This window comes from Toxorhynchites rutilus, chromosome 2 (assembly GCF_029784135.1).
Source record: "Toxorhynchites rutilus septentrionalis strain SRP chromosome 2, ASM2978413v1, whole genome shotgun sequence".
Classification (NCBI taxonomy): Eukaryota; Metazoa; Arthropoda; class Insecta; order Diptera; family Culicidae; genus Toxorhynchites; species Toxorhynchites rutilus.
This window is the reverse complement of record NC_073745.1, coordinates 237,884,079-237,910,383: the sequence shown is the minus strand read 5'-3', so window position 1 is coordinate 237,910,383 and position 26,305 is coordinate 237,884,079. Positions and strand designations below refer to the sequence as shown.

General features: G+C 36.3%; 1 protein-coding gene across 6 annotated transcripts in view; it reads left to right on the top strand.

The window, feature by feature from the left end:
• Positions 1-25,212, top strand: part of LOC129767789 (RNA binding protein fox-1 homolog 2) — a 663,095-nt gene extending 637,883 nt beyond the window's left edge. For all 6 annotated transcript variants that reach the window (XM_055768981.1, XM_055768979.1, XM_055768982.1 and 3 more), the window contains 3 exons: positions 13,024-13,172; positions 13,231-13,294; positions 13,360-25,212. In XM_055768981.1, coding sequence (XP_055624956.1) covers positions 13,024-13,172; positions 13,231-13,294; positions 13,360-13,404 — 258 coding nt within the window. In that variant the 3' untranslated portion in view covers positions 13,405-25,212. The remainder of the gene's footprint in view (positions 1-13,023; positions 13,173-13,230; positions 13,295-13,359) is intronic.
• Positions 25,213-26,305: the final 1,093 nt, after the last annotated feature.

Below are 26,305 nucleotides of genomic sequence, written 5' to 3'. Positions count from 1 at the left end.
TTTTTAATGTATGATTGAGTATATTGAATAAATATAATTATTTTCAAATCTATAAACTAGTTAAAACATCTCTCTTACATTGAAGGATAATCTGGCAATTGTTCGATTCATCATTATTTTGAAGGGATTAATCGTGTCAAAGTATTCGATTAGTTGATGAACGACTAATTTGAATGGAGGTAACATTCTTTACGCACCCATCGGGAAAAGAAAAGTAATCCAGTTTTTTGAATTCACGATAAAAAAAAAGCCGTAGAATTAGAGGCGATCAATTGGGTATAATAAGCGTAGGTAAGAATGTGTTGGAGACAGCCACAACGGCCTGCAGAAACAATGTCTTATTACGAGCCAGATTTCGTATTTCATCTCACACCTCTACAACAATTTCCATTAGGAACATTAAAATTTAGGCAATTTTAGTGTTTCTACGAAAATCTATGGAACTGTTTAACAACACCTCTGCATGTGCTGTCAATCGAAATATTTGACATGAACATAATGAACATTTTCTGATACTTCTATTTAGTACATCTAAAGAATGATTGATTATGGGTGTTTATGTTAATGTAATTATTGTAACAATGAATCGTTTTTTTAATCAATTATAGTGATGAAAATCGTTACGAAGTCGTTCGTGGTCGAACATAAAAATTAATTTTGAAAATCGCCATCTATTTGGTAGCTATTGCTATCTACTACGAATTCAATTTCCCAACTCATTTTTTTCGCAAATAGAACCTTCCCCAATTCCAATAAATGTACGATACATCGATCGAGCATATATATTTTCCCAGCAAAGCGAACATAAATACCGAACCACGTATTTCCAACGCAATGTCGAATCGAAATTCGGAGAAAATAAGTTTACGACCACGCGGGCCAACGCAAGATAATAAATGCGTGCAGTTTTTCACATATGCGATCGGAAATTAATTTTCGCCTAACGAAGCATGACCTCGTCGAATCCATTAGAATGATTGGACGTGTCCGATCCGGTCCGACCCCGACCCTTGTAAGTCCCAGGCCCCTCGGGTGACTGATACTATCCCCCCAACATAATGGCGCTGATTCTCCGCTTCGTTGAGGTAATAATGAATGAATGAAATATTAACGAAATTTATGCGCCGTAATGATAGCGCGCTACAGTGAGTGTGGGCGAAATTGCGTTGTATTTACAAGGGCAGGAGTAGGAGCCCAATTTGAGGAATAGAGCATTGCTCGAGTTTTTCTCTTTTTTTTAGCGAAAATTCCGAAAGAATTCGACCCAAGCGCACACCAATGAGGAGAAGTGATGGGGAAGAAAATAAATGCGTATCGTTAGAACTTAATTAGGGGAAATGTAGCGGAGTTATAATTGTATTTCTCGATTTGGACTGCGTGAATGAGAGAAGACCGAAGAGGTGGATGAATTATTTATTTACTGTTTAAGCAACGAACGAATTGAAGAAACGCAGACATTTGGTTCGTGACAGGGAATTAATCTATCTTGAATCTTTAAAAGGTGTGCATTCAAGTTTCATACTAGTTCATTGAATGCATGGCTAAATACCAGAGAAATACATCCAGAATGATTTTTAAATCTAACGATATTTTAAAACAGTTGTTCGCAAGATATTGCAAGCTTTACGTGTTTTCCCGGTCATTAATTCATAAGTGTGTAAAAACACCCCCCCGAGAACCTTTTTCAACCGTCGCATTATATTACCCTATTGCCTCATTCGGCTAGAAAACCTTTTTTAGGTGCACTTCTCACCGAGTACAACAGGCAACAAGAAGAAAATTGATTCTCGGAAGATTTTAAATTCTAATTTGATTGAATGGAAAACCAAAAAGGGGACCAAAAAGAACGAAATCAACTTTTTTTGCCCTAGGGTCACTTTTATGGGTGACGATGCCGAGAAATACTGACTGGGAAAATGCGATCTTCAGACTCCCACTTACCTGTCCTGATGGAAAGTTTCCTTCGCGTTCAGTGAAGATGGTATGCATAATTTAGCTTGACTAAACTTTTCTTCTTTTCGCAGCGTAGGGACAGATGGTGGATTTTTGTTAATCAATTTTGCAATTAACACCGTGGAACGTGTGAATCTTTCCGCATGGTAATTTCAGCCGTGCAGTTCATTTGGCGAAAGTAGATGAAAGATATGAAATTAAATTTTCCATTATCAGGTGCGAATGGAATATTCGTTCACGACAAATTGATGGGGCCCAAATTTTTTACTTAAGTTTTTTGTAGTATTATGAAATATGAATTGAACTAACCGATTATAACTAAATAGATGCACTAATTTCAATGGTCTGCCGTTTTGTTATTGTTAGCTCTAAAATTCCGGTGTCATGCGATTATTCAACTGATTGCATCATCAACGTTTTAGTGACACCTTATAGATTGAACAAGTGCGTTAAATTGCGTGGGAGTACAACACCTTTACGATCTTATTGTAAATGGTTGATAAAAGTTTACGCGTGTGCATTTTATGGCGGAAGGCCGTAACAATGATTCATTCAGTCTTGAGCACTCTCAAATAAACTTTAAAGGCGAATGAAGTCCAGTCTCAAATAAAAAGTCGAGTCCGAGCGACAGAAGTAAGTCGTTTATTATGATCACGCAAAAAGTCTCAAAGCTGAAGAAGTGGACAATAAAGATTACCTATGTCGAAATTCTTCAAACCAAATTGGCTGGCAATAAATCATTGGATTATGTAAATATCCAATGTTAGATGTTTACATTTCTTATAATTACTAACTTACTCTACTGTTAGTGAGAAAGTAGCCGATTGCTCGCGAAGGTAGAAAAGGAGAGTATAAGATATGAAGACAATCACATATAATGACCGATTGCTTCAACCCTTTGTAAGGCCGTGACAACTGACAATTTCGTGACAATTTCATGCCAACTCGATTGGCCGTTGGCAGCACCATTTCAGATAGCAGTGAAACATTGTGGGTGTAAAGACATAGGTCATTTAAACAACTTTGCATAATTGAAATATTCGAAAAATAATTAGACTACTTTTTGGAAAAAGCCAAATTATTTTTCTTAATTTTTTACAAAAAAAAATTACATAAAAACTATGATATCTACAAAATTCATGTCAAAGGATGAAATGTAAGAAATTGCTTAAATTTCCACAAGAAGATACCAAAAATTTTTTAGAAAAAAATTCGCTGACAAAAAAGTTATTTGAAAAATTTAAATTTATTTTTCTCAAAAACGTATTTTTTTTAAATTCTGTAAAATATATATATATGCAGCCATTCCATGCCAAGCCGATATAGTGGTTATCAGATTTTCGTCAAAAGTGGTAGTTTTGTTCTTTATCGCAAATTGTGAGACCCGTATTTTTTTATTTTTTGTTAGGGTGATCATTTCCATTTTAGGGTGGTCAAAAAAAAATTTTTTTTCGCTTTTTTGCCAAAAATTACTTTTTTCAACAATTCATAACTTTTGCCACCCACGAACTTTTCTCTATTTAGAAACATGTCAAACGTGAGAATTTACACACAAAAATGTTACGAGCAACACATTATTTTTTTCAGGAGTCTTCATACAAAAATGACTTATATTCCAAAAACTATATCAGATAGAATGTTGATGTCTTCGACAAAAGTTTATTTTTTAACATGGTGCCCATCTTCCGATGTATGGAAGACTTGTTGGAAATTGTAAGGGCTATTCATATATATATACACACATATATATATATATATATATATATATATATATATATATATATATATATATATATATATATATATATATATATATATATATATATATATATATATATATTGGGAATTTAAAAAAAATAAGTTTTTGAGAAAAATTAGTTTAAATTTTTTAAATAACTTTTTTTTTAATACAAAATATATATTTTTATTAAGGCTCATATGGCGTCAACCTGACGGGGCCGAGAGTTCAATATTTCGACAATGTTTACCTAATAACTATGTTAGTAATATGTAACCGATCACTCGCGGTTGGCTCGAGGTTAGTATTACAAGTGTTTTCGTAATTGCGATGTTGCTGTCTTCAATGTTCTGTACCTGTGCCCGACACGGGATACTTCCTATTGGGATGCAGCTGACCATTAATCAGCAACGCCCCCCTAGTCTGTACCCCATATCTAGCGTGGTGCGTCTTTTCGACTCGAGGAATCCAGGATAGAATGGTCACTAGCCGGCGCAAACATCAGCTCGTGTAGAGTTGTCATGAGCGGTACAACCTTTGGCACTTGTTGAATGATCAGTGGACTGCACAACCTTTGGCCCGTGTATCTGTAAAAAGTGTGTGTATGTATTGCCGCGACTAAGTAAAAGTTTATAGATCGGATATGAGGGATATGAAACAGGGGCACAACGAAGGAAACATCATTAAACGTTGACATCGGCGTTTCTGGGGAACAGGTATAGATGAAGCAGAAGATCAGGATCACGGCTACCTAAGATATCCCGGACGGGGATATCCGATTGTGCACTAGAGCACTGAGAGCGAGCAGCATGGAACCGGATACACGACCAGACAATATGCTCGATGTCGTGGTAGCATTCGCCACAATCACAAATATTGTTTGCTGTGAGCCCAATGCAATAGAGATGCGCGTTTAGGTTGTAGTGATTGGACATAAGCCGAGATATCACGCGAATGAAATCACGACCTACATTCAATCCCTTAAACCAAGCTTTCGTCGAAACCTTAGGGATAATCGTGTGTAACCAGCGACCGAACTCATCTTCACTCCACATGCGCTGCCAACTAACGAGTGTGTCCTGACGAGGAATGTGAAAAAAAATCGTTATAAGCAATTTGCCTTTCAAAAAGTGTGCCTTCTGAAGCGTCCACCTAAGCTAGCGAGTCCGCTTTCCGGAATTGAGCAATGAGAGGGAACCCATGCTAAGGTAATCATGAATAATTTTTCGACCAAAACACTCAATAGATGTCTTATTCTTGTTAGGAAATAAGATGAGCCTTTATCAACTTTCATTGAGCGGATTGCCTCTATTGAGCTGAGACTGTCTGAAAAAAATAAAATAATGGTCGATGGGCAGTGGTTCAATAATCCCTAGAGCATAGTATATAGCGACATACACGGAACAAGGATCTTTGAGTTTGAAAGAGGCACTGGAATTTTCATTAAAGATGCCGAAGCCAGTGGACCCGTTTATGCATGAACCGTCAGTAAAGAACATTTTATCAGATCTAACTTTCCCATATTCTGCCGAAAATATCGGCGGAATATAATCGGAGCGTAGATGATCTGGGATTCCATGGATCTTTTGTCGCATGGACAGATCAAAATTGACAGAGGAATTGCAAAAGTATGGGAAGCAAACTTGGTTGGAGATGCCCGGTGAAGGGTGCACTTCATGGGTAAGGTACTCATGGTATAAAGACATAAAACTTGACTGAGGAGTCAGTTGGAGTAGATTTTCGAAGTTATCAATCACCAATGGATTCATGATCTTGCAACGGATGAGAAATCTGTAGGATAATTCTGTGAACCGAAGAGTAAGCGGGGGTACTTCTGCCAAGACTTCGAGACTCATCGTATGTGTCGAATGCAAACACCCCATGGCTATACGCAAGCAACGATATTGTATTCTCTCCAGCTTGAGAATATGAATCCTGGCAGCTGATCGGAAGCAAAAACTGCCATATTCTAACACTGACAATATCGTTATTTTGTACAACTGAATGAAGTCTCCTGGATGGGCACCCCACCATGTTCCGGTTATTGTTTGGAGAAAATTGATTCTTTGCTGGCATTTTTGTTTCAGATGTGTGTCGCAATGTGTCTCCCTCAGGTACATTTAGAATCAAAATATACACCCAGGTATTTGAAAAACATAGAGTGTTGGATCTTTTTGCCGGATAGGTAAAGCTGGAATTGGGCGGGTTCGTGCTTCCTAGAAAAAACGACCATTTCAGTTTTCTCCGTAGAGAATTTGATACCCAGCTTGAGGGCCCACGTGAACAGATTGTTCATGGTATCTTGCAACGACTTTTGCAGAGCGACGGGATTAGTACCCATGATGGAAATAACTCCATCGTCTGCAAGTTGTCTCAGCGTGCAGTCTCTAGTTAGACAATCATCCATATCATTGACGGAAATACTGTACAAGAGGGGGCTTAGGCAGGAGCCTTGCGGTAGGCCCATAAAACTGTAACGAGAAGATTTTGAGTTGTCATGAGAGAAATTCATGTGCTTTTCTGACAGTAAATTGTACAGAAAATTATTCAGAATTGGCGAAAGTCCACAATTATGAAGTTTCTCTGAGAGAATTTCCATGGAAACTGAATCAAATGCCTATGAAAAAATCAAATGAATCCAATATCGAGAAAAACGAAAGCCATTTGTTCTTTGCGAGCAAATGCGATTTGGATTTCAGAAGATAGCAGCGCGAGACAATCGTTCGTCCCTTTACCTCGGCGGAAGCCGAACTGCGTATTTGACAGCAAATTGTTCGTTTCAACCCACTTGTTCAAACGAAGTAGAATCATTTTCTCTAACAATTTACGAATACAGAATAACATTGCAATCGGCCTATACGAATTGTGATCGCAAGCCGGCTTGTTGGGCTTTCGTATGGCTATCACTCTCACTTGTCTCCAGTCATGTGGGACTATATTCAGCTCCAGAAACTTGTTGAACAAGTTCAGCAAACGCTGTTTCGCAAAGTCGGGAAGATTCTTCAACAAGTTGAATTTAATCTTATCCGTTCCTGGAGCTGAACTTTTTTGTCAGCAAAATTTTTTTCCAAAAATTTTTTGGTATTTTTTTGTAAAAACTTGAACAATTTCCTACATTTCATCCTTTGACAAGAATTTTGTAGGTTTTCAAGTTATATTTTTTTGTAAAAAATTAAGAAAAAAAAATTGGTTTTTCCAAAAAGTAGTCTAATTCTTTTTCGAATATTTCAAGTATGCAAAGTTGCTTGAATGACCCATGTCTTTACACCCACAATGTTTCACTGCTACCTGAGATGGTGCTGCCAACTCCTTCGACGAGTTGACATGAAATTCGTCAACTATATTGCCACCCACGGAAAATATTTTTTCGCTGTACTTGGAATATTATTTCAATATTTTACTTAAACAAAAACTTCTAAAGGTATCTGGCAATACTTCATTTTTTTGGCTGCTAAAATGTAGGATATTATTTTTGGGAGTCGATTTTAAAGCGCCGGCAGAAAATGCTGTTTATATTCGTTGAAAAAGCAACAAGTTGATAAGTTTTTCACTGTCAACGTACTATTTAGTATCTACTGTGTAACATCATGCAATTTTTTTTCAATAAAATAAAGGGTGTAGTTTATGAAAAATTGAAATTTATCTTTTTTTCTTTGAAACTCTATAAAAAAAACAGTTTTTTTTTGTTACACTGGAAATATTGTTTTGATTTTTGCATAACCAAATAGAGCAAATTTACAACAGCAAACAGTGTTTCTAGGGTTAACGGGCAGTGGCAACTATATTGCCACCAATTTTTTCAGCTGTTTCAATAGTTATTCTTCCATCAATGATAAATATGTGATATTCCTCATCTAAGAATTATATTTACTTAAGTTGGAGTCGATTCGTTGCCTAGTTTCAACGGCCTTATGAAGAGTTAATGAAAACATAGTCGAAATTCATCGCATGATCAATTTTCTACTTTACAGATTCTAAATACATATATCTACAATTTAAGAAAAAGTTATTTATTCACAAACATTACGACCATTGTGGCCACTGAAGTTCATGTAAGGGTTCTTGGCGAAAACCAAAGTGCCAACCTTGCATTGTGGCTTTGCATCTGGAGAGGGGGGAGGGGATATAGATCGAGTCCACGTGGACAGGAAGAATTTTTTTTTTCAATATAACCACCTATACATTCAAAATAAAATTAAACAACACATATTCAAGAATTTCAAAACTCTTCGTATTTATCAATAAACGGATTGAGTCGCCTGAGAGTGCTACCCAGTCAAACGTTCATATTTTTTTCTCATATAATTGATCTTCTTCAGTGTAATCTGTATTATAAAAATATCTCACGTAAACTATTAATGGCCAAGCTATTTCCTATGATCGAACTTTTATAGTTACGGGGTATACACAGACACTTATAGCTCAAAACTATAAAAATTAAACGATTCCATAATGGTTGAGATTTCCTGATAAGCGTATATGATTTTTCATCAAACATAATTTTCTATACACTTTGTTATATCTCGAGAATAGTTTGTCTTAGGATAATAATGTCTGTATAGTTTTTCAGTTTTGTTTTCCATTTTTTTCAGAATCATTTTTCCAAAGTATTTTAATTCTATCAGTTTCCAATAGTCGTCAAAAATTGGGCCAGTGTTCTGATAAAAATATACGCGGAATTGGGTAGCTGATTCGGAATATTTCAGGAGGTGATAGAGGATCATATTTGATGAAATAGTTCTACGCATTTGGTCAATTTTCAACTAGAGTTGTTGAACTTTTCTTGAGTCGAATTTTATGTCTCGAACTGACTCTAATTTAGAAAGTACGCTACTTAGAATTTTTTACGCAAAATTTTCTTATCTTTCAAATGAGTAGCATATTTACTCATTTGAAAGATAAGAAAATTTTGCGTAAAAATGCAGTTGTAAAACATTTAAATTAATGGAACCAAGAAACTTTTAGAGATAAAGATGAACCTCTAAATTTTTGTGCATTTATAGGTTTTTATAAATTTTCTAAAAATGCATGATAAACTGGATTGTTTCTATCAACCAAATTGAAGCTAACCAACCATTCTACAATTTTTTTCTTGACACCACACTGTTATCCTTTTTGTTATCTTGCAGAAATTTAAATGATTCACAACATAATATATGCGCAATTTTCTCAAATGAAAGCAATTGAATTTTGCTAAGCATCGTAATTTTTTAATTAAAGTCAGTTTAAGGCAATAAATACGGTCTGAAGGAAAAGTTCAACAATTCTTTCGTAGATGATATTTGACCATAAGCGTAGAATTTTTTTTCATCAAATACGATCATCTATCACCTGAAATATTTCGGATCAGCTACCTAACAAATTGTATATAACAATATTTCAAACAGATATAATAGTTTTCGATATTCTATTCAATTTATGAGAAAGTTTTCTCAGCAGTTTAACCCATTAACGACCAAGCTGTAAAAATTATTTTTTTAACGAACACCATTGGTGTAATTTTTATTATTGGCGTTACAGAAACCCAAATCTTTAAAAGTTTTTTTTCCGTCCTTCCGTTTTCCAGAAAATGATAAAAAAAAACGGAAAATCACCTAAAATAAACATTGGCTAAAACCTGCATTCATGATCCTGTAGGAGGTTCAATCCAATGGTTTTTATTCTACATCACAATGCATGTTCTTTTATCAAAGTCATACTGTAAGAAAGTTTACATATTTTTGCATTTTAGAAGGATTTGTTTTTATTAGGTTACGTGAGGTTATGTACTTTTCGCACATAGTTGCTTTAACCCGAATTTATTGTCCAATAAAGTTATACAAAATTGAATGAAATTGATGGTAAGTGATAGCTAATAAATTGAGCTATCATTCGATGTCAAAACCTTACCATATGGTAGCTTTCCAAAGCCATGAAAAATTATCAAAATTGCAGTTTGATTTTTCGAACGCTTGGCCTGAAATTGGTTAAACATTTCTTCATGTTTTTTGAGGAACCAATTAACTTTCTATTAAGTTAATTGATTTCTTAAAAACTTATTTCAATCGGGCAGCAGATTTCAAACTAAAAACAAATTTTTAAAAAATTGGGAGTATCGGGACAGCGACTGATTAATTCGGCGTTGAATTGTTCTTTAGTAAACTGTTCGACTTTGATAAGTGATGTTTTGATAGGGATTTTAGCAGAGGAAAACCTAAGAGCAATACAAATAACTTTTTAATGAGTCGTGAGTTTTCTGATGTATACCCCGATTCTGCATTCCGCCGGATTTGCATTCCGTTCGAAACCATTATTTCGCTCGAGATTTTATTTTGCATTCCCTATTTTTTGCCCATTTAATGTTCGAAGAGAAGCAGATTGAACGAAATGCAAAAACAACTTGAACGGTATACAGAATGGAATTTTATCAAGTCGATCGAAATACAGAATAGGGGTGGTAGTGTTTCCCCGCGAGCATTTTGAAAGTCATCTAGACACTCAATGCAGAATTGTCAATAAGCAGTTGAAAATTTTAAAAATATACATTGAAAATATCTCTAATACGCTATTAGTACTCTCTGAAAATTCCCAGAACTATTGCGGAAAAAGTTTCGCATTGCGCTGATGACGTAAAGTGAAGCGAATGTGTAAATGAATCGAGTCGAGTGAGCAAAAAACTACACTCGACAAAAAAATAGAGGAGTAAAATGCGACATCGAAAACTTTGAGTGATTTTTGAAATGCTATAACTCTGTTATAAAATAATGTATTCGTCCAAGCAACAACTGGACCTTGTATAGAATATTTTCAAGTTTGCAGTGGGCAGATTTGACCATCGATTTGCGGTGCATTCATTATTTCATGAAAAATTCTTGATTCAAAATTAAAGGATAAACGGATCATTCGATAGAGAATAACTCTGTAGAAAATAGTTCTACTGAAACTTTCTATGAATCAAATGAAAGCGAAATAATCAGGTTGATTGGATTGTTATTGTGAATATATTTTTAAAATTTATAGATACTTTGAAAACAAACGTTTTATCTTTTCTTGCAATGTCTTTTGTCTACAACGCATATACACATTAGACTAAAATAGGTACGTACGATATCCATAAACCAGAAATTTGTAGTTTGAAAATGCTGAATTATTTGTCTTCATGTTATGATTTATATGAAAAAATACAGGCGTTTCGAAATCGCTTAGAAATTTCGACCCTTTACTCCTCAATCCTTTATCAAATGAAGATCTTTAGATATCAGTGCATGGTCTCTATTGCATCTTTTCTTTTCTTGAAATTCTTTTAATTGATAAAAAAAAATCTATGCATATAAAATTGTTCTGTTTGTTTTTTGTGCGCTTCATAAACTCGAAAAGTTCGCCACTGATGGAGCTCATATCATGACACATTATACAGGAAACCCTGTTTTTGTGCGGTAGCTTTTTGTGCGATTCCTTATTTGTGTGTGGGTGCGATATTATTATTTGTGCGATTAGTTTGTGTGATTCAAGATCCGATGTCATAATAAAATCGCACAAAAAGAGTCGCACAAACGAGGAATCACGCGGAAAGGGACCGCACAAAAACAGGTTTGCCTGTACAATCCACTTCAAGGATTATTGTTGCTATTGCCAACCTCTCAGGATGCTTTAAGATTTTCAGATGGATTAAACACACTTCTGAAGTAAATCTGTGAGCGTTAATCAACCTTCTAATATTGAATACGTATTCTATGTGGTAGCAACACATTTTTTTGCAAGAGTTTAAAAATCGTGAACTAAAATTTGATTTATTCTAAAATTTTATTCGGTTGGCGTTGCTCAAGATCAATCTTTGGAATTGTGTGATGTAGATTCGGGTGCGGATTGTTCAACTGTATATTGCGCGTTTCCGTGTTGGCATACTAGATAGCCAAAGCGTGGCAGGGTACAGCTAGTAAATTTTGAAAAAAACTTAAATGGAATTAAAATTTAATGTAAGCGCAATCCAATTATTTCCTCAATTATTCTAATTAAATAAGCAAAAGTGTCCACGTGTACAACGGGGGGAGGGGTATGAAAATGTCCACGCTTGTCCACGGAGGGGGAGGGGGGAGTGTAAAATCGTGCTTTTTCTGTCCACGTGGTATGTGGACAGCCCCAAAGGAAATCGGGGTTTTCAAAAAAAAAAAAGTTGATGCCAAATGTCTTAAAATTGCATGAAACGACGAGATCAAGTGTCATCTCGAAAAAAAAATATCAAAACACACTCTGGGACTTTTTTTTCGGAGTACTAGTCGAAACAATGGTTTTAAGTGCCAATAAAAATAATTATCTCGATTTTTCATTCGGAACTTGTTGCGAAATGTTGATTTGCACGATAATATACCCTATGCAAAATATTAGCTCATTCGAACTTCATTAATTATTCAATTTCATTAAATCGAAAAATCACCGTATATTACGCGCAAATCAACATTTCGCAGCAAGTTCCGAATAAAAAATCGAGATAACTATTTATATTGGCACCCAAAACCATACGTTTCGTTTCGTATTCCGAAAAAAAACTAAGTCCCAGAGTGTCGATTTTTGACAAAAAATTGTTTTTTCGAGATGACATAGATCTCGACGTTTCATGCAATTTTAAGACATTTGGCATCAAAAATTTTTTTCGAAAACCTCGATTTCAACTTTGACCGCTCTGCGTGGTGAACATTTTTTATGAGGAAACTTTTTTGAAATTAGAGATAACCATTTTCATTGGCACCCTAATATAGATAGATAAACATAAAATATAAATTTCCACTTGGACAACAGGGGGAGGTATAGTCAATGTACACGCTTGTACACTGGGGGAAGGAGGAGTCTAAATCGTGGATAGATATCCACGTGGTAATCCACAGAGCACAGTCCCTTTAATGACTATGCTCTGTGAATGAGAAGCACGTAAAAAAAAAGTCTTAGAGAAATTTTGATTCTATTGGTATACAAAGCATCGAAATCGGTCTTTGATTTCAAAACAACTTCATTAGGAAGTAATATGTAAGTTAACAGTGCTTCTTTCGGTGGTGTTGTATAACGAGAGAGGATGAGAGCGAGTTTAACGAATAGTTTATCAATTATAGAACCGTATACCTACTGTATTCGTGTCTGTAGCATATGCACGGGTTGTGTATCACTCGAAGGTTCGCTCTTTAACTTTTATACTGTAAATACAGCTGCTTATTGGGTAGAGCATCAAACGAAAACTATATAGCAATATCTAACAAACTTTCTCTGAGATAAGACTGATTCAAATTATTCAAACAACCAATTTTGCACATCCAAATCGCTTAGAAACATTATTACAGTGAACTTTTCATCTCCCATTCCAGGCGGCAGCTCCACTGCTGAAAACGCCCCTATCGCAGGCTCAGGCCCAGGCTTATAGTGCTGCCACCTATACCGCAGTGGCCGCCAGAGCTGCTTATGGAGCAGCGGCCGCCGCTCAGCCCGCCGTCGCAGGCTACGCAACTGTTGCAGGGTAAGTTACCCCCCGAATCGTGACGCGACACCTTTCATTAACCCATTATTTTCTGTAGATACGGACGTGAATACGCTGACCCATATCTCGGTCACGGAATCGGACCAGTTCCCGGCTACGGGGTGAGTTGCCAATAGTGCAGTGCATTTCGGTCTCAATTTAATATTGGTTTTTTTGTTTCACTCAGGCAACCATGTATCGAGGAACTTACAATCGTTTCACGCCATACTAAATTTAAGTTCATGTGTGAAGCAGAAAGCATGTTCTATATTTTTTGCATCTCACGCTGTGCCGAGATCATTATTAGTATATAGTTGAAAAGCGTCGGAATGAAAAACGAAATTATGAAAAAAAACACACACACACTGCTGCTCTCTTCCGACAGAGAATAAGTACGACCGCGTAACTGCGAAAATCGCGAACCGATATCGATACCAAAGTTGTAGCGAGGAAGAAGCATCCCTAGCTCGCACACAAACACACAGAAATACAGGCATGCCAGGGCCTACAACAAAAATGCAGAGCAAACGAAACAAGAAGCTCTCCAAACCGATGATAAACCGGGATCATGACAGATAAAAAAAAAAGTTAAATCATGACAGTAGCACAGAGACAGTTAATCTCACTTTGAATATATACAAATATACAATCATACCGTTTTTTGCTAGTAGAATAGGGTTCAAAATTGTAAATCCTCATCACAAAGAGTAAAAGTTTTTTTAGGTTATTAGTGTCCCAAGGTGTAGGAAAGAAAACAACAAACAAACAAATGCTCCTCCAGCTGAAGTTGATAGTTCCTCATAATTGCTTCGTTTTTTCCCGATAAGCAGACCTCTGAAAGCTTCCGTTATTTTCTTTGTAGTGGACTTTTCGTACAGAGAAATGCACAAAATCTGACAGTTTAGAATTTGTGAATTAAGATAGGATGATAGAGTTCAAATTTTTCACACGCCACAATAGACGAATGGGAATGGGATGTGGGAATGTGAAAAGAAAGTATGATGCTAAAAGTGGATGATTATGATGATATGAAAATCGAGATATTTGTAGAATTGTTGATAATATCCAGTTTAGGTTTTTTTCTTGAAAGCGGCTGCTTTCGACAGATAGAGAAGAAAAGGAATGATAAAACTGCTCAAAATTATAATAAAGTCAAAATAGATTGCAGTTTGAAATTAAAATGTCAGCTTCAATTATCCCACTGTCGGTAGTAGAGGCGTGTAAATACTCTGGTACTGCAATTGATTCCCGCCAAGTTAGTCATCCATCAAATTGGCGCTTTGAAGCAGTTGATTTGCGTTGCCAATGAAGAAGCGCCGAAATTGCAATGATTTTATATTAAAATCATTATGCTCAAGTCACAGTGAGCGTAGCTTAGGCAGCAGCAAGATCTACACACTAGACTGCAACATCAACAACAACAAAAATTTGTATTAACATAAACGAATAATGAAAAAAAAAACACTCAGCCAAAGGTATCGACTAACACATCAACCCGAGATCAACACACAAAGTCAAACAAAAGGAAGCAAAACGAGTATAGTCAGTAGAATGAATAGAAAATACACCCCCAAACAACTACCATAAGTAAGGTAAGGCGCCAATTACTCAATAGATTCAGCGTGAATTTCAAAAATTCCTCCAAGTGTAGAAACATGCGCTCCTCTCGCTAACTAGCAGATAGCTGGAAGTAGAACAAGTGTTCCGTTTAGTTTGGCAGCTTGTGGCAGTTTTGGTGTCTCTTCCAAACAAAAAACCTGTAGTCATCCGATCAAAGTGATAAGATTAGACCAAAATAAGTAATAAGAGATAAATAGAAAATCCGTTATCCAGTGTAAAATGGGAATAAAACTTCTCACGCACACACCCACACAGCATGGCATGAACAAATCAAGTAATACTCACAGCTCATCTAGTACTGCTCGGAGGAGGAAGGTGAAGCAAAAACAAAAAGTAAGAAACCTGAACTGTTGACAACATTTCCGACATTTTTTCTATGTTCACAAGAATCAAATTGAATGAGATTAGGGCGTTTATGTTCAACCGATACACGCTAGGTATCGTATTATTTACAGTGAATGCTGATATTTTCCTCTATTTAGTCATACATATATACATTATTATCATTGCTAGTTGTTATACCGAATGGAGTAAGTCGCGATAATCAAATAATACATCACAACTACCTACAACACAACACACGCACAGACACACACATTCATATAAAACAAATTGAAACAATTCACACACAGAAAAACACAATTTTTTTCTTCAATCAGGGCATTCTATTGTTGTAAGATTTATCGTATTAAGTTTATTTTTATTGATTTTAAAGTGTTTAGAGTAAGGTTAACGCCATCATCGATTCGATCGTGTTTTGTTTCGTTCACAAGCAAAGTAATTTTTCGTTCGATCTAGTACTACTTTGTAGATTTTTTTACGCACAACTCATTGAGTGTGGAATTCAGTTACTCTCAGTTAAGGATAGAATGTGGTTTTGTTACATTTGGTTTGAATGGGAGGCCCTTTCGTGAATTTAGTTGGATAAAGACAGTATTTCTGGAGAAATGGTTAGGAGCTCTATTCCTGGAAAATAGAACTAGATCAGTTTTTTTTTGTTGCGTGTTGGGGGTGATCTGGCGTAGCGGTTGTCATCCGTACCTCTCACGCTAAAGATCACGATTTCAATTCACACTACCGACATTCTTCCTTCAGATTGGAAGTAAAACCGTGGTCCGAGTGACGAACTAGCCTAGTCAGAAGGTTAAAAGTTAGTATAATAATACAGAAAACAATTGTTGCGTTCTTCAGACGATTTTTTCCTCAATCGAATCTTCAAAATCCCAGAAGACAATTTCATGTTGCAAATAGCAAGAATCGCGAGATTGTAATTTAGGATAATCGCAACAGCTACTTCCAACATGGGAGGACCGAAAGCATTAAGAACACTCCAGGGATTATGGGAATTTTGACTTACTAGGAAATGATGTTGTAACGTTTTGTTACCATCTTGTCGTCGACGGGGAAGTTGCAATTTTCGTTTCCGAGTCATTCCTTGTTACATCTTCATTTAATCTTCCCCGCGATGAATTATCAGAAATGGGTATCCTACTAAACAAAAAAAAAGAAAGAGGATGACAAAGAAGTGGGAAAGGGAGAAGAGATTTCGATGAAAGGGAGAGAGTGTTCGATGAAAAGATTGGAAATGAGAGCATTTTTGTGGGAAGGGCCAGGGCCGTGAGTGGTGAAAATACCAAGCGCGCGGTGAAAAATTGATCAAAATCGATAAATAAAAGCGGGAGTCGGTTTCCGTGTGACGTGCGAGTGCGATTCGTGGATGTGTTATCCGAGCTAATGGTCGAAGGGTTTCCCGCTCGATCATCCCTGATCGAATTCCATTTGGACAATGGTCCAAGGGCAAGGGCCTCGTCGGGACCGTATCGGCTCTGTGGTGGACATGACTAGCTTTGTCTTTTGACATTGCAATTTTTTTGAACTAATAACTGTAAATAAAATCAGTACGTTTTTTTGTGTTTGCTAAACTGATTTCAAGGTTGAGAAAAAATAAATAACTTATCTCTTAGATAAGTCGTCTTGCTCAAACCTCTGTAGGGGAAGGAGGCGGGACCATCATAATCATCAAAAAATTCCTGGACGCAGTGCCATTTTCCCCGAGTTTCCCATGACGAATTGGAGCCGCAACATCCGGTGACTGGCAATTCCAACCATAGTGCCGCGAATATTAGATAATCAAGAAAAAAACATGCCTTTCTCGGCGTTAGTAGCTGGTCAAGGTCAGGGAACGTTCGTTGCAATATATTGCTGTTTTCCTAAAAGCTTTATGTAGCAGTGATAGCGCATTGAAGCTCGGGTCCCAAGAAGTTTTCCTGTACAAAGAACGTTTTCGCATGCAGGCCCAGAAACGGCTTCAAAAGTCTTACAACAAATACGAAACTTTGTTCATCGTCTGTACTCAATGATCGGTAACGATAAGACTCAATGACGCCGCAAAGTAACTCTCCAATGTTCTTCCGCCGAAAACTCTCGGAATTCTCCTTCCGCCAATCATCATTTGGTTCCTTCTAGAATGCTAGAGCTGTAAACCACCTGAAGCAGGGTCGCTTGATTCGCTACATTCACCTTCGGTTTTTGTTCACCAGTCGGGTTTAGATTGTTCTACATTTCTAACTGTGATATTGAAAGTGTTTCCAAAAATGCCGTAAGATAAAGATAGGTTTGTCAGATGCATCGTTACTCTCCAAGATGTATCAAACCTTTTTTTTCAGACTGACCTCGACACTGAAAATTTCTTCCGATAGTCGCCATGCCCAACCAAACGCCAATGCTACCCAAACTATTAATTTCCTTTAACGTCACAGTTTTTCTCAAAAGTTTTTTTTTATATTTCTGGAAAACTGTGAGAAGCTAGGTTCAAAAGGACCAAAACACTCAATAAGGGGGATACCATATTTGGAAGAAAAATTGATTTACCAATTGATAATCAAAATACCAAACAAACGATTTTTCATAATTTATTTACCCGTTCAAGTAATGTTAGTCATAATCAAAATTCCCTTTGTGGTACTCAAAGTTCAAGTACATTTCAACAAGGTACCTAATAGCTTCAAGAAAAAGTTTTTTTGGTTTGAATTTAGTGCTTGAAAACTGTTTAAATTCAATATACAACTGATTGACACATAAGATCACTCTGACTGCATATTATGAGGGTTTTTTTTTCTTTCTGTATTATAGTGACTTTCAACACTTTTGGCTGGTTCGTCACTTTACTTCCATTTCGGAAGACCGTCGGAAGTGAGAATTGAACTCGTGACCTTAAGCTTGAGAGGTACGGATGTTACGGCTGTGCCAGATAGTCTCCCTCTAACTATCAGGGTTTTTTTTTTGGAAAATTCACCGCAATTTGTATGCAAAGGTCTTTGAAAATATAGCCTTATATAGCCTATATTTACTTAATATAGCCTATATTTACTTTCCTGAGTGACGGATTCAAGTTTTCCTCCAATACTTTGACGTAGGATTCACCAGTCATCTTTCCATCGATCTTGACAATGTTGATCACCCCATTCCAGGAAAACACCCCCACACAAGCAGTGATCCTCCTCCGTGTTTAACTCTTGCCTGAGTAAATCTGGATAGCAGACGCTTCAGGCAAGGAGTTCGCTTACTTTTCTCCGTGTTTTTTTTAGCTCACACGGTTCAAACAATCTTCTTTCAAAAGTCATAAGGGCGAGAAATTTGCGAAATCCAGGCGGTTTTTGGTTTTGAATTTCCATCGACTTTTGGCCCATCACCAAAGTATCAAATAAGTATGCTTAATATCATCTATATTTAGATAGTTCGGAAATATCTTTCGTTTGTACCTTTCTCACGATACCGAAAACGAAGCTTGACAAACAAATAACATAATGTTCTGGCAAATGTTTCGATTAGATCGAATATGCCAGTCTTGTTTACTTTTGATTTTACGACAACAAATCGACAGAGCTTCAGACGAAATTTGCTATCATCTAAATATAAGCAGCGTAGTTGTATTTGTTACATCAAGGTATTCTGACTAGATTATATAGAAATGATCAAATCACCTTGTTAATATTCGATTAATCGTTACTAGTAGCGAAAGTTAGTGATCCCCGATAATCGTTCGATTAATCGATTAATCGAATACTTCTGCACAACCAATAATCGAAGCGAACGAATAATTGACGTCAATTAATCAATCCAAACCCAGAGCAAAAAAACCGTACGGTCGCTGCAGTTTTATCCTGAAAATCAATCATTATCTTTGACGCTCTCCTAAACTCCTAAGAAAAGCTCAATGCCGTCGATTCGAAATAAGCTTCGTTTACGAGTTTAGGGGAGCGTAAATGATATTAATTGATTTTCAGGAGGAATGAACACTGTTTTGATTCCAGATGGCTTTCTAACAAATGAGAAATATTAGTCTAACTAATTATTTCTCTCAGTGTGACGATTAATCGATTAATCGATTATTTGAAGCGATTAATCGTATCGTATAACAAACTGCTGAAAAGTATTCGATTAGTGGATGAACGATTAATTTCAAAAATCGGGGATCACTAGCGAAAGGTGCCAGTTGTTTACTTCTTTCCAATACTATATACCAAAGCACCGCCTGCTATGACAAATCATAGGGGAAGTGGGGGCATAGTGGTCACCCTGTGGAATAGAATTTCGAAGAATTTCGCGTTTTTCGAAGAATATTATAGTTCAACTCATTGTTATTCAAGATAGCAAACGGCTTTTACTATAAAAAATCAAAATAGTACATTTTTCATCATTAGAAAAAAGGTGAAAATTTTTTTTTTGCTTGAAGGCAAAGTGATCACTCTTACATATCAAGCTAAATGGGATAGATTTATGCGTTTGTTTCGTCCAAATTTGTTCAAATCGTATTTGATGTAGTAGGTACACGTATGAAATAAACTTGGCCTATTCACCTATAGTCTCAATTTAAATTTTCTCATGCATTCAAAAATGTAGTAAGAAACACATAACATTCCGCATAATGAAGCTTGGTTTAGTTGGAGTGGCATATTTTTCTAGGGTCAAAGTCACAAAAGGTACCTCTTCAAGAGCAGAATGCGATGAGGTATATCAGCTTTAGTAAACAGAACATCGTAAGCCGTTATTCACCTATGACCACTTTGCCCCCAAACATGAAAGTGAGTGCTATGCTAATTAATCGCTGAGATTAAAGAAAACATCTGTTCACCTCTCCTAGATTATGTGAACAGTCGCCAAACTGATGATATGTCCAACATATCAGATTGAATAAACTAAATTTCATGAGAAATTCCTTAGATACCCTGCGGACAGAACTATGGTCGAATGGCTATCGAGAGAGCAATTTCTTTTTTATTTATATTTTGACATGCGACAGCTCTACTGAAGAACAGGGTGACTCAAAAGTAATTAAATGCTTCAAACATAAGGTGATTATCAATACAGCATCTATAGTCAATAGTTTTAGTAGCGAACAAGCTAGTGACCACTTTGCCCCCCATGACCAATTTGCCCCCACTACCCCTATGGAGTTTATGTCCGCTTAATTTCGATTTAGAGCCCCCGCAGACTGCAGACTGATTTGACTCTTACACTTCAGTAGCATAAGGCCCCGATGACATTGCTTCGGAGTACATATGAAAACATGATTGTACGATGACTGACAAAAAGAAACAAACTATTTTGTTCGATCGAAGAAGGCGATTTCGAACGAAGCACGGAGACGCAATGTAACCACACCAATACATTCCAATGTAGTTGTTTGCAAGCTGCAAGCAGTGTCACCGCGGCCTAAGGCGGAAACGAAAATATGGCTGCACGAAACGCATTCAGTCGTGAGAAGTAAATAACAACATAGAACTGTTATGGTGTGGTTACATTGCTTCCTCCTTTCTTCGTTCGAAATCGCCAGCTTATAGTGAACCACATTATTTGTTTCTCTTCGTCTCTCGTGTGCGATCGTAAGAAGCAGGGCTCGGCAAAGTCATATTCAACTGAAAATCGTTAAGGGACTATGAAACCATTCGTCTATTGTTCTATGAAGCCAAAAGTGTTGAAAGTCACTATAATACAGAAAGAAAAAAGATGGAAATTTGTTTTTGCTTCTTCCAGCAGGTGCTCTGTCAACATAAATCAAAAATCATTCGGGCACTTTCGTTGCTACCTACTTTTACTTCGTCCGTGTTCATTTCGTCGCCTGCTTCGAGCCAACAAAATTGTCAGTTTCTTTTCGTTAGGTAGCCCACTTTCTAACTTTTTTAAAAACTCTCATGCACTGTCGTCTTGCTGATCGACCAAGTACCATTTCTGTTGTGCCTTGTGACTTCCCTGGTGAAGATTCACTAGGACTTATATGAGAACTTATATTGAATTCAAACTTTTTCATTGATTAATTGATTGATTGATCAATCGAAGATGAAAGATCTTATCGATCTTCATACATTGCTTTGTTTTACTTCTTTGTTTTAAGAGGCTACAAAGTTTGCAGTTCATTCGCCTCTATTCGTACATTGGTACACCCGTAAAGGAGTACATAAAACCCAGATCTAGCGAATCTGCGATGGCAAATGTACAGTGTTGACGCCTGGTGGCGACATACGAGTTTAGGTCACTAGTCTGTCAGATTAGAAGGCCCTAAGCCATTTATCTAATCGTTTGGCTATACATTTTCTAATATTGTCACAAAAACGCACCATCATAATCAGACCTATTTTTCATTTAATATTTAAAATTTAATATATTTAAAATTTAAAAAGATGAATACCATGTTTTGATCAAACTTTGTTTTTTGATGGAAGAAACTCCTGAACAGTCAATGCAGTAGTTGACGAAATGTTATTCCACTTCTACTGGTTCGAGAACAACAATTTATCGGTGATTTAGTGAATTTAGGATGGGTCGTACAAGCACCGCAGATGCACCTCGCTCTGGAAGGCCAAAAAAGGCTACGAATCCTGGAATCGTAAAACAAGTACATCGACTTGTTTTGAACGATCGTAAAGTGAAGTTACGTGAGTTAGCTGAGGCCGTAGATATTTCAAAAGCACGAGTGGGATACATTTTGGACATGAAAGTCCTATCCGCACGATGGGTGTCGCGTTTGCTGACCGTCGACCAAAAACAGCGGCACGTTCAACAACCGGTTTGGCGTTGTTGGAGCGTAATCGAGTGGACTTTTTTCGACGTTTTGTGACAATGAATGAAACGTGGATCCATTACCACACTCCTGAGGCCAACGGGCAGTCTGCAGAGTGACAATATTTGATGCGAAGAACATATGTTACGGATGTGGAAAAGTAACCTTCCGAAATATTTTGACATTCGGAAACATCTCACGTGTTATGGGATCCCTGTTGTTCGCACATGATCAACTTCATTTTGGATACCTAGTGGCTCAAAATGTTATGCTTCTTATTTCGAACTTCATGCAGTCATGCTTAAGCTTGAATCAGAGTGCGTCACATTGACAGTTATTCTTGAAAGCTCTTGGTAAAAAAAGCTACATGTACAAATAATTTGTCCGGTTATAAATTACGAAAAATTGGTAGTATTTACCATAAAGTTCATCATATATATCATTTTTCTCTGAGAGTGTACACACGCGCACAATGATCCGTGACGTAGTTTCCTTCATTGTAACATATGCTTTTGTTTATTCTCAAAAATGAAATAATTGAAATGCACCACATAGATTGGAATTACAAATTCATTTGTTGAATGACGATTTGGCCGGAAGCTGTACAAAAAACCAGAGAGCGGGTATCACTCTCGTTTACTAAACCTCATGCAATGATGCTTGAATTTTACAATTTAGAACGCTTCAATAGACTTGAAAAATTGATCATTCAATTTACGAGTGCAGGATTCGTTGTATATAAATTGGAAAACAGTTCACGTATTCCAAGCGAAGAGAGTTATCCAATCTACCTAGGTGTTCAATATATCCCTAGTTTTCCGACCGCAGAAATCCAAATTGATTCGTCATGAATATATACCAAATGCTAGCAACGATTGGTCAAAAACAAATATATTCACATCGTCTTGGCCTCCCGATTCATTTATTGACGGAAAACAAGTACTCAACACTTAAAAATATAATAGTTTATATCATATCAGAAATCTCACTTATTTTCTTTGCACCACTTAAAATACTCTTCCAAGCGTATAGCAGTTAACCCTAGAGAAGATCCTTCAAAGTTACCACCAAATTCTGGAAATTGAACTGAAATTTCCGTAGTTATTTGTAAGGGACGTGAACCCGAGTGTCATTCGTTCCTGCAATCTGTAGTGGAACAAATCTACGTCTTATACGTCTACTTTTCAATTTTTAAATCCGTTCAAAGAGAGAAAACTTTTTAACTGAAATATAAAAAAGAGAAAAAAAAGCGAAACTGTATTCCACCAGCGTAAAAACCAACAACAAACAAAACAAAAAAGAAACAACATGAACAAATTCTACTGGGACGAAAAACAAGAACAAGAGCGTGTGAACATACAAGTATTTTTTGATAGTAGTACTATTTTTAAGGCAAATTCTTCGAGTGCAGCCAGAACCTATAAAATTTATATACACGCATATATACATACATATATGGTAGAAGAGGGGAAGCAGGATAAGCGATCCTCCGCAAAACATAATACGGCTCAAAAAGATGATCAAATCCCAGATTTTAGAGGTAGTGTGGAATCGATGGAAGGTGACGACGAGTAAAACCAAAACACTAGAGAAGTAATTGATACGGTAAACATTATTATTATTATTATTATTATTATTATAAGTAGAGCAGATGAACAAGAAAACCTGAAACCCGATCACACGATAATAGATTTGTAAGGCAAAAAAGAATGAAGGAGAAAAAAACGAGACAACACTCACCAGAAGAAAGCGTCTCTCTAAGAACGCGCAAGCCATATTCGTTTTAAGGTCGAACAAGTGTTTTTAAAAACTGATTTATTTTTTTAACCGAGTATATCGCCTAGTTTTGTTATAGATTAGATATTGAGCTAATATGCGCAAAACAAAAAAATATGCAACACAATAAGTATATTCTAGTGATAAATTGTAGAATCTTCCGTAGTCTTGTTCTTCAGCAGCTGATGAGAAGCCAATTTTCTGAAACGAGCTTAAGATGCGTTCGAAAATTACTTTTATAACCAAAAACCAACGACAGAAAAAAATGTGGGCAGTTGGGTATAGCAGGTAAAAATGTGAAGAAAAATGAAATGCTCTCTTCTAGTGCGAAACAAGTCAGCCATAATCGCCGGCGAATCTCTGATGATAGCATTAAATATTCCCGTCACTTGAAATACACAAACTTTTGCTGTAGCTTCCCTGTTTGATGGAAATTTCTGTAACAAAAAAAAACAAACATACAATTATGAAAGCTAATTCAAAATGTAAAATGTCTTTGTAAATAATTGAGTGTCTATATTTTTGTCTCTCTAGCAAAAGATACAAACTTTTTTGAATTCGCAACCGCAAAGAAAATGCCAATGTTTACCATCATTCGCTCTTTACGATGAAAAAAATTGATATTGCAAATAAATTTACAAAAAAAAGCCGCAGTGTGAAGCGAAAAGAGAGCGCAGCCCACACAAAATTCAGTAATCTCAACTGGAACAGAGAAAAAAAAACAGTGAAGTAGCTTTAAACAATACTCTTCCAGTGTAGACGGAACGTAAAAAATGGGACAATCTTTGCCCAATGTGAACACTATGCAACATCACATTTTCACGGAACGAGAAAAACCTTTACGCTAGAGGCGAATGAAATGCAAAAGTTTAAAGCCTCTTAAAAACAAAGAAAGAAGAAGAAGAAAAACCTTTATATTGGGTCTGTGGAAGGTCAGAAAAAAGGCAGCACACAAAAACAAACGCTAAAAGTAAGCTCAAATTTATTGTCACAAACTATCAATAATCTTAGCGCTTAGAACGACGAAAAAATATTGAACAAGAAAAAAAAACACACACACACAAAAGAGAAGAATCTAGAGGTAGAAATAATTTTAAATTAGAGAAAAGAAAAAAAAATCGAGGAAGTAAAAACTCCCCATTTTCGCCAAATTATTATTACTATTAAAAGTATATTACAATTATAAACTCTAATCATAATGTTATTAAGCGAGAATGAGAAAAAAAGTCAGGAGGACACAAAAACAACAAAATGCTCTTGGACAGGATAAAAGAGACTCAGTGGAAAGCGTACTGGAAACAGAGTAAAACATGACACAAAACAAAAAAAAATCTCAACCACAGCTACCCGTAGAGACTACAGTAAATAGAACCCATCTGAAAAAAAATACATAGAATCAAAGAAATGTAAATCTCTGGATTATTCTCAAACATGACTAGTGAAAACAAAAAAAAAACCACAACAAAACAAGCAAGGAAATGCGTAATTGAGGAAAATGGTAGGACTCATAGGAGCAACAAAAAAAACGTATAAAAATACCACATGTTCTTCTTATTTTGTAATAAAATCTCGTAAAATGCCAAATCTGCCGAGGGGTGGTCTTTGATCCGAAGTCCCGTTGTAGCGAACGAGCTTAAGCTTGAGCTTGGGTAGACTGTACAATTCGCAGTTGCTCTCCGTGATTGAACTGAACCAGCGAAATTGCACAAAGAACACACCGAATGACGCTTGGGAGTAGCGAACCATTATCATTGTGCAAGTTTCGGTGATTCGAGCTTCAAATAGTCAGTAACGATGCCGGTCACGTCCTTACAGTCACCAGGGGAAGGGAAGGAATGTTAGTATGGTATCTGCCGCCCGAAGGCCAGAAGGGTCGGCTCTATAGCGGGGTTCCCTAGCGTTTATCATGAAAGGGATAGTTGTTAGTGGAAATGGTTGAGAAAAAATCAGGATTCACTGCGGTAAGTGATGTGATCTTGAGTTCGTGAATCTTAAGTTTGATTTTTTTTAATATTTAATTTTTTTAATTTTTAATTTTTAAAATTTTTAAAATTTTTGAAAGTTTAAAAAAATTAAAATTTTAGAATTTTTATATATTTTAATTGTTAATTTTTTTTTTGAAAAATATTTTCAGATTTTAATTTTTTTGATTCTTAAATTTTTAGAATTTTAATTATTTTTATTTTTGTTTTTTTTTTAATTTTTAGTATTTAGATTTTAACACGTTAAGCCCCGACTTTCTCCCGCCGCGCCCTCCATTCATCGCGCATCAAGAGCGTCTGCACAACATCAGTGTCGGTCCCAGCTCCCAGCAGTAGTAAAATAACTTTTATTTACATTAACAAATGTTCTATAAATTTTGTTATACATATCAATTGATTTAGCCTAAACGGCTCTTCATCTTTGGAATTCACAGTTTTATAATATTCAAAGTTTGTTGTTTTCAACTGGTTGTACAAAATTATACTTTGAAAGCAAGTAAAGGATTATGAATGAAGGAATTTGATAACCTAACTAATTGAAAAATTTTGACAACCTACCTAATTGAAAGAATTTGATTACCTAACCTAGTGAACAAGATCGCGGACAATCAAATGGGCGGATCGCAGACAAGCAACTCTGAACCTCTCTAGAACTACCGTTCTGCGTTCCTCCAGGGTCGCTACACCAGCCAGGC